The sequence below is a fragment of the Anomaloglossus baeobatrachus genome, chromosome 1 (assembly GCF_048569485.1).
Source record: "Anomaloglossus baeobatrachus isolate aAnoBae1 chromosome 1, aAnoBae1.hap1, whole genome shotgun sequence".
In the NCBI taxonomy this organism is placed as follows: Eukaryota; Metazoa; Chordata; class Amphibia; order Anura; family Aromobatidae; genus Anomaloglossus; species Anomaloglossus baeobatrachus.
The window spans coordinates 910,524,928-910,548,783 of NC_134353.1; the positions used below are offsets into that span (position 1 = coordinate 910,524,928).

The 23,856-nt window shown below is 47.1% G+C and overlaps 1 protein-coding gene across 2 annotated transcripts in view; it reads right to left on the reverse strand.

The window, feature by feature from the left end:
- PIK3C3 (phosphatidylinositol 3-kinase catalytic subunit type 3) overlaps positions 1-23,856 on the reverse strand; it is a 323,893-nt gene that overhangs the window by 79,822 nt on the left and 220,215 nt on the right. For both annotated transcript variants that reach the window (XM_075327579.1, XM_075327571.1), the window contains one exon: positions 21,768-21,936. In XM_075327579.1, coding sequence (XP_075183694.1) covers positions 21,768-21,936 — 169 coding nt within the window. The remainder of the gene's footprint in view (positions 1-21,767; positions 21,937-23,856) is intronic.

Consider the following 23,856-nt stretch of genomic DNA (forward strand, 5'->3'; position numbering starts at 1 on the left):
AGTTACATGAGGGTGGCGTCCTCATGTATGTAAATGAGCAATGGGGGACGGCGAACAGCGGCAGGGGTGCGAATACCGGACAAAATACAGCCCGCCCCCGTGACCATAAACCCACAAAGCATAGCATACAAAAAGGTAAGAATTTTTAAAGTGTTTATTTAGGTCTGAAAGGTGGCCAGTAGCAAGATGAACCTTTCTAGAATGCAGCCCAGGAGCTGCAGAGGGGGAATCTTAGTTTAATTGCAAAAATTCTGCTTACAGGTTCCCATTAACTAAGCGCTTACTGCGAGGCGGATGCTAGGTATCTGTGGCAGCTGACCCCCAGGGCAGGTACAGACACTGGTACGGGCACAAGTATAGACAGGTATAGTCAGGATGACTAAGGCAGACAGGCAGGCGGGTACAGACAGGTATGGTGAGCTCAGCAGGGACAAATAGGTATGGGAAGGCAGGTATAGATGAAGGACACAGTGTAAAAGGGACCTGACAACTAGCTAGCAGAAAGACTAACTAGAGATGATGTGCAGGTCCCTCCCCTAATTGGAGGGTGCCTTAAATACTTAGTGCCTCTTAGTGCGTTTCTGGAAATGGTGTGCAGGCCCTTTATGAGGAGGGCATGTGTGCACGTGCGTGCCCTAAACACAATCCCTGGAGGCCTGGGCTACATGCACAGGCCCCGGGGGGAGGAGGAGAAAGTAGGAGCCCATGTGGATGGCTGCAGAGCAGTGGGGGAGGATGCAACCAGCCAGGACAGTAAGTTGGCGTCCCTGCAGGAACGCCAGCGTTACAGTGCCACAGAGCAGTGGTTTCCAGTGGCCAAGGCGTTGGGATTTGCCAGGCACATCATTTGGCAAAACGAGATATCATATTGGTCTTTTTTTTTTCTTGTAATAGGTTTATCTGCAGCCCCCTTTACAACAGACTATACAGACCCAAAACTGTAAATGTGTCACTGAGATGCCAAAAGTCACCTCTGGACATTAACATTCTTACAAAGGAGCCGGCGTCAGGCCTCGGTGAGGCAGGCTATTAATTATTCAGTTAATTAAAGTATGAAGTGTTATTGCCTCTTATCTGTCCTATCATATAGTATATTTAAAAGGGCAGGAAGCTAATTATTTCACCACCAGTCCTGTAATTACACAACCATAAACCGAGGACGGGGAAATGAGCTTTCAATTACACAGGGACGTTTTTGTTTTAATAGTTTTCATTACAATTTATTACCGATCGGCCATTTTTTTTGTGGCGGGCACCTGCCTTGTGAAATGTAATGAGGGTTACGTCTCAAAAGTAGTTTTTGTAAGAAGCAGTGTAAGAAATCGCACGGAACATGGCCGTCATTCTCCAAAGTTTGGTGAGTTGGCATAAAAGTTGCAATTTACTAACCAGCTCAAGGTCTGTGTCTCGATTGCTGATAAATTCCATGTCTTATTTTACTGAGCGAGTTACGGTATATAAATGACTATTAAGTGACTGTGGAGAAGCTAGCTACTTCCTGTCAACAGTGTGCGACACGCCTAGCATTTCATCATTTTGTAAAAATAATACGCTTTCAGATAAAAGATGTATAATAGGAAGAAGGCTCTGACCTGTTAGGATTCAGGGACCGGGGAGGATCAAATAATGCGGAATCACAAAAAGGTAACAGAGTGGCTGGAAACTTAGCGGAATGCAGTCCTAATCCTGACACACAACTAACAGTAGCCGTGGGACGAGCCAACGATGAACTGGACGCCTCGACAAAGCCGGACAACTAAATATTCTCACAGATAGAGATATAAGAAAGCTAATCTGCCTCAGAGTAGTCCCCAAAGACTGATATAGAAAAACACAATACAAAGCCAGAAAGGACAGATTTCAGGAAAGGTGAGGCCCAAACTATCTTTATAGAAAAGGATAGGAAAGAGCAACTGCAAATACCAGCACTACTGATTTGGAAAAATCCTGAGGTCACACAACCTTTCCCCCACTGTATCAGCACTCTGATGTTACTGGGATACAAAAACACTAATACAGATGAGGGACTGAATAATACCAGGCATGACAAATCACAAATCTTGCAGAATTATGGAGCTAAATATACAGATACTCCCAGCAGGGAATGATCCCTTTCCACCACAAACTCCACACAGACAAATTAGGAATCATGCATAGTATCAAAGCAGAACAACAACAAAAGATGGAAAACAAACAGCAGAGGTACAAAGACCACTTATCTGAGGGAAGTTCTGGAAGTGAGCAGAGCTGGTTGTAGAGTGTCCTTAAGGCTACTTTCACACATCAGGTTTTTGCCATCAGGTTCAATCCGGAAAAAAACGGGTAAAACGGATCCGGTACCGCATCCGTTTTTTCCCCATAGACTTGCATTGCTACCGGATTGTACCGGATGGCTTTGCGTTGCATCCGTTTTTTTCCGGATGCGGCAAAATTAGTTAAAGCGGCGGCCGGAGGCAACGTAGCTTGCAACGTTTTTTTGTCCGGCAAAAAAAACGCATCGCGCCGGATCCGGCGCGATACGGCGTGTTTTACAATAGAAGCCTATGGACGCCGGATCCGGCGTAATGCGGTAAAAAACGGATGCGGCCGCCGGATCCGTTTTTCTAAACTGAGCATGCTCCAATGTAATTAACAAAACGGATCCAGCCAAAAAACGGACGAAAAGGATGCAAAAACGGATGCAAACCGTATCCACCGGATCCGTTTTTTAACGGATCCGGCATAACGGATCCGTTAAAAAACGGATCCGGTGGATACGGTTTTCACTTTTTTTTCAGGATCCGTTGGATCAGGAAAAAAAAGGACTGTGCCTGAATACAGAAAACTGATGTGTGAAAGTAGCCTAACACACAGGCACAATTGACCACTGGCAAGTAACAAAAGAAAGCTACCAAGTTAAATAGCCCAATCTGACCCTGATTGCCAGTCCTCTGCAGGTGTGTCGCTTCCATGCCACAACATCAACTGCACCGTCAGCACTGACAAAAAGAGGTAGCATCAAAGTGGAAAACATTCACAACACTGACCTGTCTGACATATCTATGATAGGGAACAAATAGAATGGTGTTCCAAACGTTATTCCTAAGTCCGAACTGGGTGCAAAAACCTAAAAAAACATCACTATGGGGAGATAAGGTTTGCACACCAGTGACTATGTAAGGGGAATACATGTATTCCCCTTACATAGTCACTGGTGTGCATACCTTATCTCCCCATATCTATGATAGGGAACATTTATGGAGATGACTGGGTGACAGACAACAGCCACATGAGAGAGTTTCTATGGATGACGAATCAGACACTGCTGTATATCAAGAAAACAACAGGACACACACCTTCACCAACTAATTCAGGATTTTTATTTAGTCCCATTACCCAACCATTTTATAACATCTGTCCCTTTGACCTAGTCTATATCATGTCACCCCACTCCCCCCAGTGCATAATATACAGCCACTTGCCCACGGTGTATAACATCCCGCACCATTGCCACCATTATATAACATTTGATCCTTTGCCCTGGTGAATAATCTCTGGCCTTCTGACTTTACTAACATGTGTCAGAACGGCCGGAGGTGCAGAGCTCACTAATACCAGTGCAGTCCTGTAATAGGGGCAACTCCGGTAACAAGTCCATCCATGACATTTCTTCATCCTAAATCTTCACCCATCACCTGTGAGTGATAATATTGAGAAGTGGAAGAAAGGCAGCAACTCAGCCATGAAGTGGCAGCCACATAATGTTACAGAATGGGGGGGGGGGGCCGAGTGCTGAGTAGCGGATGTCAGAAAAGCTATCAACGCTCTGCTGACCCCATAGCTACAGAATCTGGCCGTCATCTGGTAACATCAGCACAAACACTGCGGATGCCGAGAGCTTCATGACCGAGCAGCTGCAGCAGCCATACATCACCAAGCACAATGCCGAGCCATACATCACCAAGCACACTTCCGAGCCATACATCACCAAGCACACTGCCGAGCCATACATCACCAAGCACAATACTGAGCAGCAGTACATCACCAAGCACAATGCCGAGCCATACATCACCAAGCACAATGCCGAGCCATACATCACCAAGCACAATGCTGAGCCGTACATCACCAAGCACAATGCCGAGCCATACATCACCAAGCACAATGCTGAGCAGCAGTACATCACCAAGCACAATGCCGAGCCATACATCACCAAGCACAATACTGAGCAGCAGTACATCACCAAGCACAATGCCGAGCCATACATCACAAAGCACAATGCCGAGCCATACATCACAAAGCACAATGCTGAGCCATACATCACCAAGCACAATGCCGAGCCGTACATCACCAAGCACAATACTGAGCAGCAGTACATCACCAAGCACAATGCCGAGCCATACATCACCAAGCACAATACTGAGCAGCAGTACATCACCAAGCACAATGCCGAGCCATACATCACAAAGCACAATGCTGAGCCGTACATCACCAAGCACAATACTGAGCAGCAGTACATCACCAAGCACAATGCCGAGCCATACATCACCAAGCACAATGCCGAGCCATACATCACAAAGCACAATGCTGAGCCGTACATCACCAAGCACAATACCGAGCCATACATCACCAAGCACAATACTGAGCAGCAGTACATCACAAAGCACAATGCCGAGCCATACATCACAAAGCACAATGCCGAGCCATACATCACCAAGCACAATGCCGAGCCATACATCACAAAGCACAATGCCGAGCCATACATCACCAAGCACAATGCCGAGCCATACATCACCAAGCACAATGCCGAGCCGTATATCACCAAGCACAATGCCGAGCTGTACATCACCAAGCACAATGCCGAGCCATACATCACCAAGCACAATGCTGAGCCGTACATCACCAAGCACAATGCTGAGCCGTACATCACCAAGCACATTACCGAGCTGTACATCACCAAGCACAATTCCGAGCCGTACATCACCAAGCACAATGCCGAGCTGTACAGCACCAAGCACAATGCCGAGCCGTACATCACCAAGCACAATGCCGAGCCGTACATCACCAAGCACAATGCCGAGCCATACATCACCAAGCACAATGCTGAGCCGTACATCACCAAGCACAATGCTGAGCCGTACATCACCAAGCACATTACCGAGCTGTACATCACCAAGCACAATTCCGAGCCGTACATCACCAAGCACAATGCCGAGCTGTACAGCACCAAGCACAATGCCGAGCCGTACATCACCAAGCACAATGCCGAGCCGTACATCACCAAGCACAATGCCGAGCCGTACAACACCAAGCACAATGCTGAGCAGCAGTACATCACCAAGCACAATGCCGAGCCGTATATCCCCAAGCACAATGCCGAGCCGTACATCACCAAGCACAATGCTGAGCAGCAGTACATCACCAAGCACAATGCCGAGCCGTACATCACCAAGCACAATACTGAGCAGCAGTACATCACCAAGCACAATGCCGAGCCATACATCACAAAGCACAATGCCGAGCCATACATCACCAAGCACAATGCCGAGCCATACATCACCAAGCACAATGCCGAGCTATACATCACCAAGCACAATGCCGAGCCATACATCACAAAGCACAATGCCGAGCCGTATATCACCAAGCACAATGCCGAGCTATACATCACCAAGCACAATGCCGAGCCATACATCACCAAGCACAATGCTGAGCCGTACATCACCAAGCACATTACCGAGCTGTACATCACCAAGCACAATGCCGAGCCGTACATCACCAAGCACAATGCTGAGCCGTACATCACCAAGCACAATGCCGAGCAGTACATCACCAAGCACAATACTGAGCCATACATCACCAAGCACAATGCCGAGCAGTACATAACCAAGCACAATGCCGAGCCGTACATCACCAAGCACAATACTGAGCCGTGCATCACCAAGCACAATGCTGAGCCATACATCACCAAGCACAATCCCGAGCAGTACATAACAAAGCACAATGCCGAGCTGTACATCACCAAGCACAATGCCGAGCCGTACATCACCAAGCACAATGCCGAGCTGTACATCACCAAGCACAATGCAGAGCCGTACATCACCAAGCACAATACTGAGCAGGAGTACATCACCAAGCACAATGCCGAGCCGTACATAACCAAGCACAATGCTGATCCGTACATCCCCAAGCACAATGCCGAGCCGTACATCACCAAGCACAATGCCGAGCTGTACATCACCAAGCACAATGCCGAGCCGTACATCACCAAGCACAATACTGAGCAGGAGTACATCACCAAGCACAATGCCGAGCCGTACATAACCAAGCACAATGCTGATCCGTACATCCCCAAGCACAATGCCGAGCCGTACATCACCAAGCACAATGCTGAGCAGCAGTACATCACCAAGCACAATGCCGAGCCGTATATCCCCAAGCACAATGCCGAGCCGTACATCACCAAGCACAATGCTGAGCAGCAGTACATCACCAAGCACAATGCCGAGCATCGGACGGAGCGGTGTAAAGCTGCCACCACTGTATTCTGGAGGAGATGTGTCCTGTGTAGTGCTGAATCACACTGCTCTATCTGGTCTGATGGACAAGTCAGGAGAACGTTACTGCCTGATTGAACTGTGCTCGCTGTAGTTTGGCAGAGGAGGGGTAATGCTATGGGCGGTTTCTCTGAAATACTTTAGTACGTAAGACATTTTTGAACAAGTGTAGCTTCCAACTTTGTGAGAACAGTTTGGAGAAAGCCCTTTCCGGTCACACATGGCAGCGCCTGGTGCCAAAAAGCTATAGTTGGTGGAATTTTGTGTTGAATAATTTGACTGGACTGCACCAAGCCCTGTCTTAAATCAACCCTAGTAACACAACAGTTGTTCAAGAAGCGCCCATACCACCACCAAAAGATGTGGTATTAGATATACACAACAATATTTAAAAAATAATAACCATGGGTGTGGGGGTTAAATGGACAGTAAGACCATTCGGAATTCACATGAAACTAAAGAAAGAAAAACCAAACAAAAAGATCAAAAAAATGTATTATATCTTTATTAAATATGTATAACGCCTGCCTGGATCCACAGACTCAGATGGGCTGTAATGGACAGGATAGAGGGAAGCCACTCACCAAGCAGGACCCCCAGAACCCTGAAACCCTTTAACCCCTATACAGGGATTTGGAATTACACAGGGCCCAAGGTGATCACTACCTGTGGAAGGCTGCAGACGGATGAAAGTAGTAGTCAGGCAGGGTCGAACCGGGAAATGCAAAACAGGGACAGAAGCCGCCGGCAAGAACTTAATCAGAAAACAAGGCAGAGGTCAAATCCGGATTGGGCAGTGAGGTACATAAACAGCAGGCAGGAGGGTAGTCAGGAAACAAGCAAAAGTCAGAACACCAGAATCACTAAACAGAACAGGACAGGACAGGAACCAGGAGTACAGAACTATCTCTGGCAGTGGTCAGTAGACAGGAAGGGAAATAAGAAGGGTGTGGTGTCTTCCCATTGGTTGTAGCTGAATGATGGTAACTTCAGCTGGAAGACACTCGCCACCTACAGTCAGCCAGTGGTACTGCAGATCCCAAGGAAACCCAGCCCAGTGGCTGAGCGGAGCCTGTGCCCACCAGTGCCGCTGGCATCGACTCCTCTCCCATCATCAGCACTATCCACAACAGGAACACGGCGTCGCCTGGCGATCAAAGTAGAAGTCGCTGGAGCGGACTCCAGTGGGGACGTAAGAATATGGCAAAAGGCTGGAAAAACGGAGCATCGCAAAACTGTATATGGCCTCAAAGACCTGTTAGTTACATGATAAATAGGTGCATTATATGTAATCACAATAGAAGCACAATGTATTATTACTAACCAACAGCACCTGACAGAACAAAGGCTAATAGATAAATGATAAAAATCTTTATAAATACATGAATAATGTGTCACGTGCTGAAAAAGGTAATAGTCAATGTAATGGACAATATGTACATGGTTATATGAATACTATAGTTACAGAAAAATTGTGCATATCCCAGGGTGCATCAAAAAAATCACAATGCCAAATGGACTGCATAACAAGAGCCATAGTACCAAAATTCAAGAGATTACTACCCACATATAGGGTTAATACCACAATATATGGTGACAGTAAAGGACATAAGGTGGCTATAAACTGAAATTATATGAGTATAAATATCAGAGCACACAGTGGTAGCCAGGCAGACAGAGGAAATAAACCTCAGCCCAAAAGAAAGAGACACTTAAAGGAACAGGAGGTGAGCTGTGACATAACCAAAACACTGTGTGCAGAATTATTAGGCAAGTTGTATTTTAGATGTTTTTTTTATTATTGATCAACAACTATGTTCTCAATCAACCCAAAAGACTCATAAATATCAAAGCTTAATATTTTTGGAAGTTGGAGTGGGTTTTTGTAGATTTGGCTATCTCAGGAGGATATCTGTCTGTGCAGGTAACTATTACTGTGCAGAATTATTAGGCAACTTAATAAAAACCAAATCTATTCTCATCTTACTTGTTTATTGTCACCAGGTAAACCAATATAACTGCACAAAATTTAGAAATACACACTTCTGACATGCAAAAACAAAACCCCAAAACATTAGTGACCAATATAGCCACCTTTCTTTATGATGACACTCAGCAGCCGACCATCCATAGATTCTGTCAGTTTCTTGATCTGTTTGCGATCAACATTGCGTGCAGCAGTCACCACAGCCTCCAGACACTGTTCCGAGAGGTGTACTGTTTTCCCTCCCTGTAGATCTTGCATTTTATGAGGGACCACAGGTTCTCTACGGGGTTCAGATCAGGTGAACAAGGGGTCCATGTCATTATTTTTTCATCTTTTAGACCTTTACTGGCCAGCCACGCTGTGGAGTAGATGGATGCATGTGATGGGGCATTGTCTTGCATGAAAATCATATATTTTTCTTGAAGGATACCGACTTCTTCCTGTACCACTGCTTGAAGAAGTTGTCTTCCACAAACTAGCCCTAGGTCTAGGAGTTGAGCGTCACTCCATCCTCAACCCGAAAAGGTCCCACAAGTTCATCTTTGATGATACCAGCCCATACCAGTACCCCACCTCCACCTTGCTGGCGTATGAGTTGGAGTGGAGCTCTCTGCCCTTTACTGATCCAGCCTCTGGCCCATCTATCTGGCCCATCAAGAGTCACTCTCATTTCATCAGTCCATAAAACCTTTGAAAAATCAGTCTTAAGCTATGTGCGCACTTACCGGATTTTGCCGCGGATTTTTTGCAGTTTTGCTGCATGTTTCACTGCAGAAAATGTTCATAACATCTCTGCAGTGAATCACCAGCAAAACCTATGGGCAAAAAAAATCCTGTGCGCACTGGGCGGAATTTGACAGCTGCATGTTTTGCTGCGGGATTCCCGCAGCAAAAACAATTGCATGTCACTTCTTTTCCGCACGTTGCTGCGGGATTTCACTCCATTGACGCCAATGTAAGCGTGAAATCCCTCAGGGAGTAACGCAGGCAGCAAATTCTGTGCGGTTCACTGCGTTTTCCTGTGTTATTCCCTGCGGTATTTCGCAGTTTACCTCCGGTAATGTACATCGCTGCCTGCGGTTTTGCAGGGAAGTGATGTCATTACAGGAAGAGGAAGCGGAGCAGAGAGTAAACACACACACAGATCACAGACACAAACATCACAGACATAGAACACAGATACAGACACATAGAACACACATAGAAAGAAAACGGAAATATAGAAAACAAAGAACGTGGGCTCCGCTGCATATTTACCGTCCAGCCGAAGTAAGCACACAGCGGCGGCCCGGTATTCTCAGGCTGGGGAGGGAGAGGGGCAGGGTTAATGTCCCCCGCCTCACTCCCACCTCCAGCAGCCGAGAATATCAGCCGCAGCTGCCCCGGGACTGTCGCATGCATTATGCGGCAGCACCGGAGTGTCCCCGGCTCTTCCTGCCGCCGTGTAGCAGTGGCAGGCAGGGTAATACAAGGGGTTAATGGTGGTGGATCACCGCCATTAACTCCAGGCTTGATCATGATAAACAATTCGTGTCAGTTGCTTACCCAATGTAGCTGCAATTAGCAAAGCAAGATATGGTCTCAAAAGTAACGTGGTAACAATTTTAACATATAACCTTTAATAGTTTATGATAAAAGAAATAATTGACCACACAACATAAAAGGTTGTAAAACCAACCTAAATGACTAGGGCCCGAAACAGGCTCCTACTATTACCAAATTAGGACACAGGCACGGTAGGAAAGTCACCCACCGTAACCGTAAAAATAAGGTGACCAGACAGAGTTGTCACCCTAATATGCACACCAAGATATACCACACTTCAATATACAGTGCTTAGTCACTAGGACCAATAGTTAGGTCCTGCTATGGTAAATAAATGATGCAAAAGGTTGTCCAATAGAGGGGGGGGGGCAGACCCTTCAGCCACACAATACCCCTCAAATGGCAACACTCTGACCTTAGTTTGTGCTTAGACCTCCCAACGCGTTTCTTAATTCACTTAGTCATCAGGGGACTGTGGTCAAGAAACCAAGGGCTTCAGTATGAAGCATATTATGCCATGCCCTGACACACCATGCAGGAAGTCTGCTTCATACTGAAGCCCTTGGTTTCTTGACCACAGTCCCCTGATGACTAAGTGAATTAAGAAACGCGTTGGGAGGTCTAAGCACAAACTAAGGTCAGAGTGTTGCCATTTGAGGGGTATTGTGTGGCTGAAGGGTCTGCCCCCCCCTCTATTGGACAACCTTTTGCATCATTTGTTTACCATAGCAGGACCTAACTATTGGTCCTAGTGACTAAGCACTGTATATTGAAGTGTGGTATATCTTGGTGTGCATATTAGGGTGACAACTCTGTCTGGTCACCTTATTTTTACGGTTACGGTGGGTGACTTTCCTACCGTGCCTGTGTCCTAATTTGGTAATAGTAGGAGCCTGTTTCGGGCCCTAGTCATTTAGGTTGGTTTTACAACCTTTTATGTTGTGTGGTCAATTATTTCTTTTATCATAAACTATTAAAGTTTATATTTTAAAATTGTTACCACGTTACTTTTGAGACCATATCTTGCTTTGCTAATTGCAGGCTTGATCATGGCAGCGTCTACGAGACAGCTGACATGATCAACCCGTAAATAAAATGAATAAAACACAGACACCGAAAAATCCTTTATTTTAAATAAAACAAACAAGCCTCGTTCACCATTTTATTAACCCCTCCCGAAACAAAGCTCTGACGTAATCCACAGGTCCTGCGCTGCTTACATCCAGCCGCGACCGACACAGACACAGCGCTGAATGAATGCAGCGAGACAGCAGAGGTAATTACCGGTCATTTCCCACGGCCGGTAATGTGAACTCACTGCCGACCGTGGGAAATGCAGCGATCTGTCCTCTATCTATCTATCCCTGTCTGTCTGTCTATCTATCTATCTATCTATCTATCTATTCTTCTGTCTATCTATCTACTATCTCAGAATTAAATGACTTTTTTTTTTTTCAATGTGCTTTATTGCATTGAATGCAATAAAGCACATCCCAACCCGCACGCGGCAAAACCGCGGCAATACCGCGAACAATACCGCGGTGAAACCACGGCAAACCGCATGCAGTTTTCGGGTGCGGTTTACCGCGGTTTTTTACCGCGGGTGCGGTAATCTTTGAATACCTGCGGAATTTTCTTGAGAAAATTCCATTTTCCAGTGCGCACAGGGCCTTAAGATATTTCTTGACCCAGTCTTGACGTTTTATCTTATGTGGTGGTTTTCGAGCCTTCCTTACCTTGGCCATGTCCCTGAGTATGGCACACCTTGTGCTTTTTGATACTCCAGTAACGTTGCAGCTCTGAAATATGGCCAAACTGGTGGCAAATGGCATCTTGGCAGCTTCATGCTTGATTTTATTCAATTCATGGGCAGTTATTTTGCACCTTTTTTGCCCAACATGCTTCTTGCGACCCTGTTGGCTATTTGCCATGAAACACTTGATTGTTTGGTGATCACGCTTCAAAAGTTTGGCAATTTTGGACTTTTCAGAGCCCGTCAAATCTCTCTTCTGACCCATTTTGCCAAAGGAAAGTAAGTTGCCTAATAATTAAGCCCCCCTTATATAGGGTGTTGATGTCATTACACCGCACCCCTCCTCATTACAGAGATGCACATCACCAGATTTACTTAATTGGTAGTTGGCTCTCAGCCTATACAGCTTGGAGTAGGACAACATCTATAAAAAGTATCATGTGATCAATATACTCATTTGCCTAATAATTCTGCACACAGTGTAGTAAATGGTGGGTCCTTTATTGTCTACTGTATATAGAGGTGTTATTGGTCATTGTATAGGAGAAGGAGGTGAGCTGTGACATCACCTATAGTAAATGGTGGATCCTTGTTATCTACTGTATATAGAGGTGTTATCAATCATTGTAAAGGAGGAGGTGAGCTGTGACATCACCTATTGTGAATGACAGCTTGTTTGTTATTTACTGTATATTGAGCTGTGATCTGTCATTTCAAAGGAGGAGGGGGAGGTGAGCTGTGACATCACTTATGGAGCCAGTTGGATACTGTTACCTTTCACTGTAATTCTGTCTGTAATGACCATGAAACACCTGAAAAGCCTTATGTACAGAGAAGGCAGTACAAGTAATATTAGGTCTAATACCCAGAGTTTAAAAGAGTTTAAAATTTGATTGTTTTTAATATAACAATAAGAAAAAATGAAATATCTAACATTATATATATATATTATGTCATTTAAAAAAATAAATACATTTATGTTAAAAACCTGATTTAACAATAAGTAAGTTTCTGATGACCCATCCCTTTAAGGTCTGGCACACAGACATTAAATAGGAGCCCCCACCCTTAATTTTAATTTGTATTTAATGGGGCGAGAGTTGTCACTAATGAGCGCCGACCATTTCTGTACAAATGCTGATATAAATTGATAACAGATGAAATGTGTAAGGCGCTGTGTCTTATTAGGCAGGAGACACAATATCACTCTCTCTATAACCTGTCACCGGTAATGGATTACTGGCCCTTTAACGATGTGTTATTAATCACGGACCCGGAACCTTCCTTCCCCGCGTCTGACGATGAAGGAGAGATTAACCTGTATGTCATACATCGCTCAAATGGGTTTTACTTGTGTGGACTCATCTGGACACTGAGGAGGAGATTATTGATGGCCGGCTGTGTATGGAATATCGAAAGATTCATAAAAGAGAAAGATGAAAAATACTGGAAATTTCATTATACTACACAGCTGTCTGTGCAGGTTCATCCGTTCTTGGGAAAGCTGGATGTAACCCGCTTGTGCACATTGTTAGCAAAGTGCCTAGATATACTGAATTACTGTATAATTGGATATATATATATATATATATATATATATATATATATATATATATATATATATATATATATATATATATATATATATATATATATATGAAGGGAATTTTGTTACTTACCGTAAATTCCTTTTCTTCTAGCTCCTATTGGGAGACCCAGACGATTGGGTGTATAGTACTGCCTCCGGAGGCCACACAAAGCATTACACTAAAAAGTGTAAGGCCCCTCCCCTTCTGGCTATACACCCCCAGTGGGATCACTGGCTCACCAGTTTTAGTGCAAAAGCAAGAAGGAGGATAGCCAATAACTGGTTTAAACAAATTCACTCCGAAGTAACATCGGAGAACTGAAAACCATTCAACATGAACAACATGTGTACCCGAAAAACAACCAAAAATCCCGAAGGACAACAGGGCGGGTGCTGGGTCTCCCAATAGGAGCTAGAAGAAAAGGAATTTACGGTAAGTAACAAAATTCCCTTCTTCTTCGGCGCTCCATTGGGAGACCCAGACGATTGGGACGTCCAAAAGCTGTCCCTGGGTGGGTAAAGAAATACCTCATGTTAGAGCTGCAAAGACAGCCCTCCCCTACGGGGAGGCAACTGCCGCCTGCAGGACTCTTCTACCTAGGCTGGCGTCCGCCGAAGCATAGGTATGCACCTGATAATGTTTGGTGAAAGTGTGCAGACTCGACCAGGTAGCTGCCTGGCACACCTGTTGAGCCGTAGCCTGGTGTCGTAATGCCCAGGACGCACCCACGGCTCTGGTAGAATGGGCCTTCAGCCCTGATGGAACCGGAAGCCCAGCAGAACGGTAGGCTTCAAGAATTGGTTCTTTGATCCATCGAGCCAGGGTGGCTTTGGAAGCCTGCGACCCTTTTCGCTTACCAGCGACAAGGACAAAGAGTGCATCCGAGCGGCGCAGGGGCGCCGTGCGGGAAATGTAGATTCTGAGTGCTCTCACCAGATCCAACAAATGTAAATCCTTTTCATACCGATGAACTGCATGCGGATAAAAGGAAGGCAAGGAGATATCCTGATTAAGATGAAAAGAGGATACCACCTTAGGGAGAAACTCCTGAATGGGGCGCAGCACTACCTTGTCCTGGTGGAACACCAGGAAAGGCGCTTTGGATGACAGCGCTGCTAGTTCAGACACTCTCCGAAGAGACGTGACCGCTACCAGAAAGGCCACTTTCTGTGAGTCGAGAAAGTGACACATCCCTCAGAGGCTCGAAGGGCGGCTTCTGGAGAGCAACAAGGACCTTGTTTAGATCCCACGGATCTAACGGCCGCCTGTACGGAGGTACGATATGACAAACCCCCTGCAGGAACGTGCGCACCTGAGAAAGTCGTGCTAGACGCTTCTGAAAAAACACGGATAGTGCCGAGACTTGCCCTTTAAGGGAGCCGAGCGACAAGCCCTTTTCCAACCCAGATTGCAGGAAGGAAAGAACGACAGGTAACGCGAATGGCCAGGGGGATACTCCTTGTGCAGAGCACCAGGATAAGAAAATCTTCCACGTTCTGTGGTAGATCTTAGCAGAAGTGGACTTCCTAGCCTGTCTCATGGTGGCCCCGACCCCTTGGGGTAATCCTGAAGACGCTAGGATCCAGGACTCAATGGCCACACAGTCAGGTTCAGGGCCGCAGAATTCCGATGGAAAAACGGCCCTTGGGACAGTAAGTCTGGACGGTCTGGTAGTGCCCACGGTTGGCCGACCGTGAGATGCCACAGATCCGGGTACCACGACCTCCTCGGCCAGTCTGGGGCGACGAGTATGACGCGGCCGCAATCGGATCTGATCTTGCGTAACACTCTGGGCAAGAGTGCCAGAGGTGGAAACACATAAGGGAGCCGGAACTGCGACCAATCTTGCACTAAGGCGTCTGCCGCCAGAGCTCTTTGATCGCGAGACCGCGCTATGAAGGTCGGGACCTTGTTGTTGTGCCGAGACGCCATTAGGTCGACGTCCGGCACCCCCCAGCGGCGGCAGATTTCCTGAAACACGTCCGGGTGAAGGGACCATTCCCCTGCGTCCATGCCCTGGCGACTGAGGAAGTCTGCTTCCCAGTTTTCTACGCCCGGGATGTGAACTGCTGATATGGTGGATGCTCTTTCCTCCACCCACATCAGAATCCGCCTGACTTCCTGGAAGGCTTGCCGACTGCGTGTCCCTCCTTGGTGGTTGATGTATGCCACCGCTGTGGAGTTGTCCGACTGAATTCGGATCTGCTTTCCTTCCAGCCACTGCTGGAAGGCTAATAGGGCAAGATACACTGCCCTGATTTCCAGAACATTGATCTGAAGGGTGGACTCCTGCTGAGTCCACGTCCCTTGAGCCCTGTGGTGGAGAAAAACTGCTCCCCACCCTGACAGACTCGCGTCTGTCGTGACCACTGCCCAGGATGGGGGCAGGAATGATCTTCCCTGTGATAATGAGGTGGGAAGAAGCCACCATTGCAGAGAGTCCTTGGCCGTCTGAGAAAGGGAGACTTTCCTGTCTAGGGAAGTTGTCTTCCCGTCCCATTGGCGGAGAATGTCCCATTGAAGTGGGCGCAGATGAAACTGCGCAAACGGGACTGCCTCCATTGCTGCCACCATCTTCCCTAGGAAGTGCATGAGGCGCCTTAAGGGGTGCGACTGACCCTGAAGGAGAGACTGCACCCCTGTCTGTAGTGACCGCTGCTTGTTCAGCGGAAGCTTCACTATCGCTGAGAGAGTATGAAACTCCATGCCAAGATACGTTAGTGATCGAGTCGGTGCCAGGTTTGACTTTGAAAAGTTGATGATCCACCCGAAAGTCTGGAGAGTCTCCAGCGCAACATTCAGGCTGTGTTGGCATGCCTCTTGAGAGGGTGCTTTGACAAGTAGATCGTCTAAATAAGGGATCACGGAATGTCCCTGAGAATGCAAGACTGCTACCACTGCCGCCATGACCTTGGTGAAAACCCGTGGGGCTGTCGCCAGACCAAATGGCAGAGCTACGAACTGGAGATGGTCGTCTCCTATCACGAAACGTAGAAAACGTTGGTGCTCTGTAGCAATCGGCACGTGGAGATAAGCATCTTTGATGTCTATTGATGCAAGGAAATCTCCTTGGGACATTGAGGCAATGACGGAGCGGAGGGATTCCATCCGGAACCGCCTGGCGTTCACATGCTTGTTGAGCAGCTTTAGGTCCAGAACAGGACGAAACGAGCCGTCCTTTTTTGGAACCACAAAGAGATTGGAGTAAAAACCTTGCCCTTGTTCCTGCTGAGGAACAGGGATCACCACTCCTTCTGCTTTTAGTGAGCACACCGCCTGCAGAAGGGCATCTGCTCGGTCGGGATGTGGGGAGGTTCTGAAGAACCGAGGCGGAGGACGAGAACTGAACTCTATCCTGTACCCGTGAGACAAAATGTCTGTTACCCACCGGTCTTTGACCTGTGGCAGCCAAATGTCGCAAAAGCGGGAGAGCCTGCCACCGACCGAGGATGCGGAGGGATGAGGCCGAAAGTCATGAGGCAGCCGCCTTGGAAGCGGTTCCTCCGGTTGCTTTCTTGGGGCGTGAGTGAGCCCGCCAGGAATCTGAGCTCCTTTGCTCCTTCTGAGTCCCTTTGGACGAGGAGAATTGGGTCTTGCCGGAGCCTCGAAAGGACCGAAACCTCGACTGCCACTTCCTCTGTTGAGGTTTGCTTGATCTGGGCTGGGGTAAGGAGGAGTCTTTACCCTTGGATTGTTTAATGATTTCAGCCAATTGTTCACCAAACAGTCTATCTACAGATAGTGGCAAGCTGGTTAAACATTTTTTGGAAGCAGAATCCGCTTTCCATTCCTTTAACCACAAGGCTCTGCGCAAAACCACAGAGTTGGCAGACGCCATTGAGGTACGGCTTGTAGAGTCCAGGACAGTGTTGATAGCGTAAGTCGCAAACGCAGACATTTGCGAGGTTAGGGACGCTACTCGCGGCACTGCTGGACGTATGATAGAGTCCACCTGTGCCAGACCAGCTGAAATAGCTTGGAGTGCCCACACGGCCGCGAATGCTGGAGCAAACGACGCGCCGATAGCTTCATAGACAGACTTTAACCAAAGGTCCATCTGTCTGTCATTGGCATCTTTAAGTGAAGCCCCATCCTCCACTGCAACTATGGATCTAGCCGCAAGCCTGGAGATTGGGGGGTCCACCTTTGGACACTGGGTCCAGCGTTTGACCACGTCAGGGGGAAAGGGATAACGTGTATCCTTAAGACGTTTGGAGAAACGCTTGTCTGGGTAAGCATGGTGTTTCTGGACTGATTCTCTGAAGTCAGCGTGGTCCAGAAAAGTACTCAGTTTACGCTTGGGATACCTGAAATGGAATTTCTCCTGCTGTGCAGCTGCCTCCTCTGCAGAAGGGGCAGGGGGAGAAATTTCCAATAGACTATTGATGGCCGCTATAAGGTCATTTACCATGGCGTCACCATCAGGAGTATCCAGATTGAGAGCGGTTTCAGGATTAGACTCCTGATCACCCTCCTCTGTCTCATCATGTAGAGACTCTTCTCGCTGAGACCCTGATCCGCGTGATGACGTGGAGGGTCTCTCCCAGCGAGCACGCTTAGGCTGCCTGGGACTGTCATCTGAATCAGAGCCGTCAGGCTGAGATGCCTGGGACCCCCTTGAATCACGGATTAACTCCAACTGAGGGGGACCGGGGAACGTTGCCGCAGCAGTGTCCATGGTCTGAATAACTGGCCTGGCCTGCAAGGTCTCTAGTATCTTTGTCATAGTGACAGACATCTTGTCAGCAAAAACTGCAAACTCTGTCCCCGTCACCGGGACAGGGTTCACCGGCGACTCTGCCTGGGCCACTACCACCATAGACTCCGGCTGACGAAGTGGCACAGGGACCGAACATTGCACACAATGGGGGTCATTGTAACCTGCCGGTAGATCAGCCCCACAAGCGGCACAAGCAGCGCTTACAGCCTGTGTCTTGGCACCCTTGCGTTTTGCGGATGACATGTTGTCGTCTCCTCAGAGCAAGATAGGGTATACAGCCAAGAAGCGACCTTACAGTGCAATATATATATACATATATATATATGGTATAGAGAAAAAAGGTACACCAAAATAACACTGTGGCACTAGTGGGGCCAGCACTAAAAGTGCTGCTTACCGCCCGCTTAACGCGGGTGTGTGGTCGCCAGAAATCCCTTGTCTGGGTCTCCCAGAGCCTGTGTCCGTTCTCCAGCCAGACTGCATGTAGGAATGGCTGCCGGCGTCCTATGGAGAGGGGCGGGCCCTGGGCGTGTGCAGACAAAGAGCGGGAAACCAGCGTCCCCCTGTGCTCAGTGAGAGGGCTGGAGCATGTAAATAAGACTCCAGCCCTCGGCGCTGATTAATCGTACAGCGTCTCTCCCTTGCCCTGATTGACAGGGTGGGGGCGGGAACGAAGCGGAGCTAGGCCGCAGAAGCCGGGGACTAAATTTATAAGCGACGCCGTCGTAAAAGCACGGTCGGCGCTAAGTCCCCGGCGCACTACAAGTCGCAGCCGCGCCGCCGCTCCAGGGGCGGTCGGCGCGGCAGTCCCCAACACATAAAGTCACTCAGAAAAACTGTAGTGAGTGTAACCCCAGCGCACAGCGCTACTGTCCCCGGCGCACTAGCACACCCAGCAAGTCTGGAATGTGCGCGGCCTGTTTGGGACACAGAGTACCTGAATGTCGCAGGGCCTTGTCCCTGAACGGTACCCAGCTCCGTATCCAGCAGGTTCCATGGGTCTGTGGATGGAGCCCGGCCTCAGGGCTTGGGGGCCGGTAAGATCCCACTTCCTCAGAGCCCCTCAGGGGGATGTGGAAGGAAAACAGCATGTGGGCTCCAGCCTCCGTACCCACAATGGGTACCTCAACCTTAACAAACACCGCCGACATAAAGTGGGGTGAGAAGGGAGCATGCTGGGGGCCCTAGTATGGGCCCTCTTTTCTTCCATCCGACATAGTCAGCAGCTGCTGCTGACTAAACAGTGGAGCTATGCGTGGATGTCTGACCTCCTTCGCACAAAGCAGAAAACTGGTGAGCCAGTGATCCCACTGGGGGTGTATAGCCAGAAGGGGAGGGGCCTTACACTTTTTAGTGTAATGCTTTGTGTGGCCTCCGGAGGCAGTACTATACACCCAATCGTCTGGGTCTCCCAATGGAGCGCCGAATAAATATTATATATATATATATATATATATATATATATATATATATATATATATATATATATTAAAACAAAAACAAAAAAACAAAATTGCACTTACGGTACAGTGCAAAAGTTTTAGACGGGTGTGAAAAATAAGAATGCTTCCAAAAATGGAAGTTTATTTTTATCAAATTAACAAAAGTCTAGATTTTGTAGGATTATATAGTCAGGTGTATGAGTAATTATGCCAAACAGGTGACATTGATCATTATCACCTTTATGTGTAGGTCATTGACTGAAACAGAAACAGGTGTAGGAGGCTTACTGAAACAGAAAGAGATGTGTAGGAAACTTAATGAAACAGAAACAGAGGTAGGAGGCTTATTGAAACAGAAACAGGTGTAGAAGGCTAACCGAAACAGGTGTAGAAGGCTTCCTGAAACAGAAACAGGTATAAGAGGCTTAACGAAACAGAAACAGGTGTAGGAGGCTTACTGAAACAGAAAGAGATGTGTAGGAAACTTAATGAAACAGAAACAGAGGTGTAGAAGGCTAACCGAAACAGGTGTAGAAGGCTTACTGAAACAGAAAAAGTTGTAGGAGGCTTACTGAAATAGAAACAGAGGTGTAGGAGGCTTACTGAAACAGAAACCGGTATAAGAGGCTTACCGAAACAGGAACAGGTGTAGGAGGCTTACTGAAACAGAAACAGTGGTGTAGGAGGCTTAAAACTGGGTGAGGAACAGACACTATGTGGCAAAGGTGAGGTTGTAGAAGACAGTTTTACGATATATCTCATACACCGTGGCTAAACAGAGTAAGGCAAAACGTAAATGTGAGGGATTTTCTACACTAAAGGGCAGATGTGTCTAGCTATACCGGTGTACTCTATTATGACATTATGACATTTGACCCATACAGGAGAATGTAAGATAACTCAACCTCATTCATATTGAGGCCGACACTTGATAATCTGAACACCCATCTACCTTAGCATTCCTGCATTGGCTGCTAGTTTTACAAGTCTGGATGATGAATGGTCGTCCATTGACAACACGACTCCACAAAGGGGGCTCCTGAGCGAAGGAGCAGGTCCTCTAAAAAAAGGAGTTCATCTTAGTAAATGTTCTCACTATGGTCAGGAGATGAGGAAGCTAAACAGAGGACCCCCTTATTAAAGAAGCCCTCCAATGAGATCTTTATTGGCTAAACCTGGGTAAATGTAGATATAGTGGAAGTGGGGTAATGGACTCACTGATCGCAGCCTCACCAGATTTCCTGTGCCGCTCCGGTCGTCTTCTCACTCACGCGATGGCTATCTGACTTGCTGGATCACACTGGGGTTTGTGTGATATGAAAGTCGCTTTTATAATGTACCGTGTATACTCGTGTATAAGACGACTTTTTCAGCACTTTTTTTATGCTGAAAAAGCCCCCCCTTGTTTTATACTTGAGTGAGAGTCCCACAAAATATTATTCTCACCTGTCCTCCGTTCCCTCGGTGTCCTCTTACCTGCTTCTTGCAGACCACTCAAACAGGAGAAGAGAAGGGGTTAACACCGCGCATCAGCCAAATGAAGATGTAGAGTTGTTGATAAATTGATATATTTTTATGTCACAGGTCTACGCGTTTCGAGGTAGAAACCTCTTCCTCAGGACCAGAATATCAACAAAGCCTATTATTCTAGGATATTCTGGTCCTAAGGAAGAGGTTTCTACCTCGAAACGCGTAGAGCTATGAAATAAAAAAAAATATATATCAATTTATCAATAACTCTACATCTTCATTTGGCTGATGTGCGGCGTTAACCCTTTCTCTTCTCCTGTTTGAATGCTCATCCACGTGAGTCTGCAGCAGATGCCATTATCTCATGCTTAAACAGTGGTTGTGATGTTCACAACCACATTAGGTGAGTGTATATATTTTTATATATTACTCGTGTCATCTGGTATTACCCTACCAGCGCTTCTTTTTTCTAGTTTTACTCTTGCAGACCACTGGTACATAGACCCCTCGATGATCTCGGCTGGTGCAGGGGCCGCCGCTGCTGTCAGCGCTTTACTTCGGTTGAGTGATTTGCAATATGGACGATACCTGCGGTTTGGAATATGGACGATACCTGCTGATGGTGCAGGGGTGTGGGGTGGTGAGCAGCAATGGATGACCACACCAAGTCCCCCTGTACCGTATGTGCGATATATAGTGGTGTTCACATAGCGCCCCCCTGTGGCGGTTACCTTCGGAGGTGCAGGAAGGCTGTGTAGCACTGCTTGCGGAATGCCTGGTACTGCTCGCTCTGCGTCCCTCCCATTCCTTCCACCATCTCTTTGTTGAGCTTCATGGGTGGCGGCAGAGGTTTGGGGTCTCTTCCCAGAATGTATCCAAAGTCGATGTGGAATAATTTTCCTACAAATGAAAGTAAAGCAGCAACAATTATAACATATTCGATAACTAGGATCCCTGATATATTGCACGGTGAGGCCAGAGGCACATCAGGAAGCGCACGGCTATTCCCCAGGATTCCCAATAGTAAGACCTAAGTGATCACACAGCCGGAGAGGGGGAAGGGCGGGGGGCTCTGCGGGGTCCGATCTATAGAAATCCAGACAGCAAGAAGGAAAAAAGTAGAGAACGAGCAAAGGGAAGCAGCGAGAAAACAAAGCCTCCACCTGCCCGTGATCCCACAAGTGCAGACGTCCCCTCCTCCATCCATCCGGCCAATCTCACACATACATGATTCATAGAGACATAATGGGCAGGGATCTCTCTTATGTTGGCGCTATATCAGCTACTGGGAGTCCAACGAGTATTATTATTTATTATTATCATTATTTATTATTATAGCGCCATCAATTCCATGGCGCTTTACATGTGAAAGGGGTACACATAATAGGGACAAGTACAATAATCATAAACAATACAAGATACAGACAGGTACAGGAGGAGAGAGGACCCTGCCCGCGAGGGCTCACAGTCTACAAGGGATAGGGGAGGATACAGTAGGTGAGGGTAGAGTATCCAACTGTAATGTAATGTATGTACACAGTGACTGCACCAGCAGAATACTGAGTGCAGCTCTGGAGTATAATACAGGATGTAACTCAGGATCAGTACAGGATAAGTAATGTAATGTATGTACACAGTGACTGCACCAGCAGAATAGTGAGTGCAGCTCTGGAGGATAATACAGGATGTAACTCAGGATCAGTACAGGATAAGTAATGTATAGTACAGTTTGGACACACCTTCTCATCTCTAGAACAACTGTTAAGAGGAGCCTTTGTGCAGCAGGCCTTCATGGTAAAATAGCTGCTAGGAAACCACTGCTAAGGACAGGCAACAAGCAGAAGAGACTTGTTTGGGCTAAAGAACACAAGGACTGGACATTAGACCAGTGGAAATCTGTGCTTTGGTCTGATGAGTCCAAATTTGAGATGTTTGGATCCAACCACCATGTCTTTGTAGAAAAGGTGAACGGATGGTCTCTACATGGCTGGTTCCCACCGTGAAGCATGGAGGAGGAGGTGTGATGGTGTGGGGGTGCTTTGCTGCTGACACTGTTGGGGATTTATTCAAAATTGAAGGCATACTGAACCAGCATGGCTACCACAGCATCTTGCAGTGGCATGCTATTCCATCCGGTTTGCGTTTAGTTGGACCATCATTTATTTTTCAACAGGACAATGACCCCGAACATACCTCCAGGCTGTGTAAGGGCTATTTGACTAAGAAGGAGAGTGATGGGGTGCTACGCCAGATGACCTGGCCTCCACAGTCACCAGACCTGAACCCAATCGAGATGGTTTGGGGTGAGCTGGACCACAGAGTGAAGGCAAAAGAGCCAACAAGTGCTAAGCATCTCTGGGAACTCCTTCAAGACTGTTTGAGAACCATTTCCGGTGACTACCTCTTGATGCTCATCAAGAGAATGCCAAGAGTGTGCAAAGCAGCAATCAAAGGAAAAGGTGGCTACTTTGAAGAACCTAGAAGACATATTTTCAGTTGTTTCACACTTAAAGTATTTCATTCCACATGTGTTAATTCATAATTTTGATGCCTTCAATGTGAATCTACAATTTTAAGAGTCCGGAAAATAAAAAAAAACTCTTTGAATGAGAAGGTGTGTCCAAACTTTTGGTCACAACTGTATGTATACAGTGACTGCAAGAGCAAAATAGTGAGTGCAGCTCTGGAGTATAATACAGGAGGTAACTCAGGATCAGTAATGCACGTACACAGTGACTGCACCAGCAGAATAGTGAGTGCAGCTCTGGAGGATAATACAGGATGTAACTCAGGATCAGTACAGGATAAGTAATGTAATGT